The 6,597-nt window shown below is 37.4% G+C and overlaps 1 protein-coding gene across 1 annotated transcript in view; it reads left to right on the top strand.

Annotated features, from left to right (window-relative positions):
* Positions 1-4,517: 4,517 nt before the first annotated feature.
* LOC104985927 (olfactory receptor 9K2-like) overlaps positions 4,518-6,597 on the top strand; it is a 5,407-nt gene continuing 3,327 nt past the window's right edge. Inside the window, exon 1 of the mRNA XM_010836317.1 lies at positions 4,518-5,121. Within this exon, the coding sequence (XP_010834619.1) occupies positions 4,518-5,121 (604 nt within the window). The remainder of the gene's footprint in view (positions 5,122-6,597) is intronic.

Consider the following 6,597-nt stretch of genomic DNA (forward strand, 5'->3'; position numbering starts at 1 on the left):
TACTCACCTTCCCCCTTATGGGGATTCCCTCAGTCCTGAAAACAGACAATGGACCTGCATTTACCTCACACTCGTTTCGTTCATTTTTATCTGAATGGAACATCACACACATTACAGGAAAAGCCTATAATCCCCAAAGTCAAGCCATTATTGAAAGAGCCCACCACACCCTAAAAACTCATTTATTAAAACAGAAAGGGGGAATTTAGAATAGGAGGTACACTTCTTATCCTATGAACCCTCAATTATTATTATCTTTAATTCTTTATTCCATAAATTTTTTAAACTTAACAAAAAATAATTCTGACACTCGTGTAGATAGACATTTTGCAGAAGACAGAAACAGCAAATTAGAAATCAATACACCAATATGGTATAAGCAATTCAATCAATGGTTGCCAGTAATCTTACGACTCCTAGGCAAGGGTTATGGTCTTGTCGTTGCAGATGGAGAAGAAATCTGGGTTTCGCTTCACCATGTCCGTTACCGAGAAGGACCCCAAGACTGGACTCCCTTGGCAAGTGACGAAGCTGATGCGAAGGATCTCGTCAATGACCTTGAAGGAGCCAATGAAGAAACGCCATTGTCTGAATCCTTACCTGATGTGGGCTCAAGTGAAAAACATGACTCGTCAGGCTGAGCAAACACTGAAGAACACTGGAACTCCTATGACTCCAGATAAGCTGTTTCTGGCAATGTTAACTGTTCTTTCCTGTTCCTCTGGGGTAAGTGTGGAATATATTTATTGGACATATATACCTAATTCATCTTTGTTACCCATAGTGGATTGGGTTGACAAAGCCCCTATGGTATTCACCAATGATAGTCTGCACTTCCCTGCCCCACGGTCAACGCAGGGGTCAATCCATGAAGAAGATGAAGGAAAAGAGATACATGTTTCAATTGGATTCAAGGCACTACCTATATGCCTTGGAGTTCACTCTTTGTGCATGACTATATTCCCACAGTGGTGGGCTTACTCTGTACACAATGTTTCTGCCTACAGTATAGGAATGTTTGCAACTGCATCCTTCCTCTTAAATGGTTCTGAAAGACATTATCCTGGACAAATAGCTAACTATACAGACTCACTTTTCCAGCCTGCAGAACTAATATGTGATGCTGTATCTTGGAGAAAGAAACAATCAATTCAACCACTATATTGGTCTAACTGCCGGGAACAGTTCAGAAAGGTTTCTATCAAACAACAAAATCAGTCCATATTCAAATTCATGGATTGGGGGCCCCATGGGTTATTTGTGAACTGCTCTGAGGAGCAAGAAAAAAAAACATAGCTGTTCCTGGTATCATAGAGTCAACACGTGGGGATTCCATAAGACCAGTATTAGCTTTTGGACTGATAAGGATGTATTGTTAAACTGGTATAATGGAGGGTTATCTCCACCTCGGCCCAGAATTATAGTCCCTCTTATAGGACTTGAACAATGGCATATTTGGAAGATTCCTGCTGCACTGGAATGCTTTGCCAATGTACATGGGACTGTGAAGGCTTTAAAACCCCAAAACTATACCTTTATGTATAATAGTACAGGTTATATCCAATCCTGTGTGCACCTCCCGTACATGTTTATTGTAGGTAACTTTGATATACATCTTTCTGCTAAAATTGTTAACTGTACAGCTTGTGCTTTATATACATGTTTAAACCATACTATTTCTTACATAACGCCAACATCACTATAGTCAAGCAGAGGTCTAAACCATGGCTTCCTGTCAGTTTAACAGAGCCATGGACCGACTCTGTATTCCTTTCAGTTCTGCTCAGAAATGGTCTGAAAAGGTCGAAGCGCATAATAGGGTGGATTATTGCTGGCATTCTTAGTCTAATATCCATTGTTACAGTAGGAACCCTGTCTGGTATGGCATTACACAATTCTATACAAAATCATGATTTTATCACTGCATGGCACAAAGACTCTCATGATCTTTGGACTCGACAAGCCCAAATAGATCAGCAATTACAAACACGAATTAATGAGTTACAAGCTGTGATAATCCACTTAGGAGATCAAATGCAGCAACTGACTTTCCAAACACATATACGTTGTCACTGGAATTTTACGTCTTCTTGTCTGACTAACATGCCTTATAATAGCACTGAATATCCTTGGGATAAAGTTAAAGCACATTTTCTGGATCTCACAAACAACTCAAGTTTAGACATCAATCTGTTGAAACAACAAATTGCTAATTTTCAAGTTGAGGTACCTAAGGAGTTGTACAGCACTCCGTTTTATGATACTTTAACTAAAACCCTATCATCCCTAGACCCTAGAACATGGTTTTCAGGAAGCAACATTTTTATATATGGATTAATCACCCTACTTTTTCTGTCATTGATTATAGGATACAGATGTCTCTACTCAAGACTCCCTGCCTCTCACAACGGAGTCCAACTAGCAGCTGCCATGCTTAAGCTAAAAACAAAAGGAGGATATGTTGGGAAGCACAGCACAAAATAGCCTTGACTGAGAAGGTCCTTGGGAAAATGGCGGAGGGCCAGAAGTACCCAGGCTTTGCCATAGCTGAAAAACATCTCCTGCTTTTAGCCATGCTCGGCACCAAGATTTAATAATACTAAAGATGTTGCTTGAGAAAATGGGTCATGGGATAAACACCTGGGTCATTTAGAACATGCTGTCCTTGAAATATCTTCTACTGATTATGTCTTAACCCCGTACACGCTCTGCTGGCCATATACTCTAAGCTCTTTGTTCCTGCTTCTATAAAAAGGCTTGACTGCAGAAATAAATTTGTCAGTCCTGGCAAGAGACTGTCCAAGTTTTGTCCTTTCAGATTCATCATTTCCAAGTCCCAGGGAGAAAATCCCTACAAACTTGAACATCAGGAAATTCAGGGTTCATGTATTGCTGAAGCCTGGCTTGGAGAATTTTGAGCATTACTTTACTAGCAGGTGAGATGAGTGCAATTGTGCGGTAGTTTGAGCATTCTATGGCATTGCCCTCTTTGGAAATGGAATCAAAACTGACCTTTTCCAAAATTACAAATTGAAGTGGGATTTTTTTTTAATCATAAGTATAATTTACTACATAACGTAAAATATTTACTTATCTAAACCTTTCCTCATATGCAAACTTTTAAATCTCTTTTCTATGCTTACCAATATGTATGTTGAGATAATACCATAAGGTTTTTCTTTGTCAGTAAAGAAAATAAAGTCCAGAAATATCCCAAAGGATATACACAACTATAGAAGGAAAAGTTCCTTGTATTTGGACTATTACTACAGTGTACCTGAGGTTATTTCAGTCCTTATGGACAACAGCACTGGAGTCTACACTTATGTCTCCATAATTGACTTCACGATTACTCCTCTCCCAGTGGAATCCATCAGAGAGGATGAGTAAAAGCTCGATGCTAAAATACTCTTGAAAAAGGTATCAGAGATTTAAAAACAACTGAGGTAGTTAAAAATACCACTTTTGATTCACTAGCTCATGATCACAGATTATAGACAAAAGGTTGCTATGATCTTTAAATATCCATAGTTATCCAGTTATCCTTACTTTAAGACATATCAGGTACACTAGAATTTAGGAAAGGGATTTTCTTTACATATATCACTGAAGTTTACTTTCTCTGTCTAAAGGGTGAGACTCTTGAATTGATGCAGCCTTGGTAGAAAGTTGTTCATTGCGGTATAAGGATTGGAATATTCACCAGCTTCTCTCTTTGCTTTAAAGAGAAGGCCAAGTAATTACATTTTTTAAAATTTAATGACTATTAATGCAAGTTCAACATTTGTAATGAAGTAATTAAATTCATGTGTTTGGGGGAATGACTTTGATATGAGAAAAGTAAATATGTTTAGAAGTATAAAGTTAAAGTATAAAGATATACTTTATACTTTAGAAGTATAAAGTATAAAGGTAAAGTTAGAGAACTTTATCTACTCAGTGATTTTTGATTTTATTTAACATACCAATATTGTCTAATCACATTGTTTCAAAGATGGCTCCAATAACAATGGAAACTAAATATATTGAGGTAAAATAAAATAAACATATTTCAAATATTTTTAATACTGTCATGTAATGACACAAATACTGACTTAGCTATCATAATGGCTATAAACACTACCATAGAGATTCCATGCAATATGCTTATTTTAGATAAGATGTAATACTCCTAATTTGGATAAGATAATTTTTAACAATAAGTATAGCAAGAATAGAAATTCCAAATGTGAATAATCTTAGACAATAAAATACGCTAATTTCTTGCAGAAATCCTTGCCAATGTATGATTTAAATAAAATAACCATATAACTTCTTTCATTGTTTAATGGAATAACAATTCCTGAAGTTTGGTAATATCTAAATCCAAATTCATGCATCTTATTGATGTTAAAATTGTTTTGTATAACTTTTCTCATTAAGAAGTAAATAATGTATAGCTACATTTAAGAGCATATTGATGACTCAAAGTCACAATTTCATTTCTTTTGCCTCTTTCCTCTCAGCAGTTGTCTGCCATGGGTGACAGGGGAACAAGCAACTACTCAGAAGTGACTGACTTTATTCTTGTTGGCTTCAGGGTCTGCTCAGAACTTCACATTCTCCTCTTCCTGCTATTTCTGCTTATCTACACCATGATGCTTCTAGGAAATATTGGCATGATGGTCAATATTATGACTGACCCCGAGCTGAACACACCAATGTATTTTTCCCTAGGCAACCTCTCCTTCATTGATCTCTTCTATTCTTCTGTTATTGTACCCAAGGCTATGAGCAACTTCTGGTCTGAGAGCAAGTCCATCTCATTTGCAGGCTGTATTAGCCAGTTCTTTCTCTTTGCTCTCTTCATTGTGACTAAAGGATTTATCCTGGCAATCATGGCTTATGACCACTTCATTGCCATCTGCAACCCACTCCTCTACTCTGTCCAGATGTCAACACATCTCTGTGTTCAGTTGGTTGCTAGTTCCTTTTTTTTTGGTTGTATCAGCTCAGTTCTTCAAACCAGCATGACATTTACTTTATCCTTTTGTGCATCTCGAACCATTGACCATTTTTACTGTGATGGCCATCCACTTCAGAAGATTTCTTGTTCTGATCTCAATATTCATAAGTTGCTTTTTTTTTTCTTGTGCAGCATTATCATTTTGCCTACCATAATTGTCACTATTGTGTCATACATATATATATACACATATATATATATATATATTGTATATATATATATTGTATCCACAGTTCTAAAAATACGCTCCACTGAGGGGTCAAAGAAAGACTTCTCCACTTGTAGCTCTCACCTAGGAGTTGTGAGTGTACTCTATGGTGTTGTATTTTTTATGTATCTCACTCCTGATACATTTCCTGAGCTCAGTAAAGTGGCTTCCTTATGTTACCCCCTAGTCACTGCCATGTTGAATCCTTTGATTTACTCTTTGAGGAACAAAGATGTCAAGGAAGCTCTGAGAAAGAGCCTAGAGAAAAGTTACTTTAATTCTATTTTTACAGTGATGTAAATGAAAGTCCTGGGAATTATAACAACTTGGGGAAGCAACTGATTAAAAAGTTGTACCCATTGATTTTAGAAATATTTAATCATAAAGTTTTAATTTCTTAGAATTCCATGTATTTACAGCTGAAAAGTACATTTGGAATATGATTTGCCTGTTTGATTCAGAATGGAATGACTTTCTCTGTGCTTCATCTTCATTTTGCTTGCATTAGTAACATGTGTTATGTGGATATACATGTACTTGGTAAAGGTAGCACAAGCTAATGTAATAAGCAAATGAAATATCATATTTACTGAAGAAATCTTTGTGAACTCTTAGTGAGAGAATCACTCTGCAGTGCACAGTCTGAAGGGTGACATGTAAGTAACTCTTAATTGCCCAGAGGCTAAATGAATTTATTTCATGGTTTCTCTGACATGAATAATTATATCTCCCTATCATTTGAATATTAATTAATCTGATAAATTTTTTTGTATATCCTTCCTTTTTACAAGAAAACTGTAATAAAATAAACAAGCAAATTTTATATTTTGTTGATGCTTACTCCTTGGAGGGAAAGTTATGACCAACCTAGATAGCATATTGAAAAGCAGAGACATTACTTTGCCAATAAAGGTCCGTCTAGTCAAGGCTATGGTTTTTCCTGTGGTCATGTATGGATGTGAGAGTTGGACTGTGAAGAAGGCTGAGTGCCGAAGAATTGATGCTTTTGAACAATGGTGTTGGAGAAGACTCTTGAGAGTCCCTTGGACTGCAAAGAGATCCAACCGGTCCATTCTGAAGGAGATCAGCCCTGGGATTTCTTTGGAAGGAATGATGGGAAAGCTGAAAGTCCAGTACCCTGGCCACCTCATGCGAAGAGTTGACTCATTGGAAAAGACTCTGATGCTGGGAGGGATGGGGGGCAGGAGGAGAAGAGCATGACAGAGGGTGAAATGGCTGGATGGCATCACTGACTCAGTGGATGTGAGTCTGAGTGAACTCCGGGAGTTGGTGATGGACAGGGAGGCCTGGCGTGCTGCGATTCATGGGGTCCCAAAGAGTCGGACATGACTGAGCGACTGATCTGATCTGATGTGCCTTAGTG

Source organism: Bison bison, unplaced genomic scaffold (assembly GCF_000754665.1).
Source record: "Bison bison bison isolate TAMUID 2011002044 unplaced genomic scaffold, Bison_UMD1.0 scf7180017864062, whole genome shotgun sequence".
Lineage (NCBI taxonomy): Eukaryota > Metazoa > Chordata > Mammalia > Artiodactyla > Bovidae > Bison > Bison bison.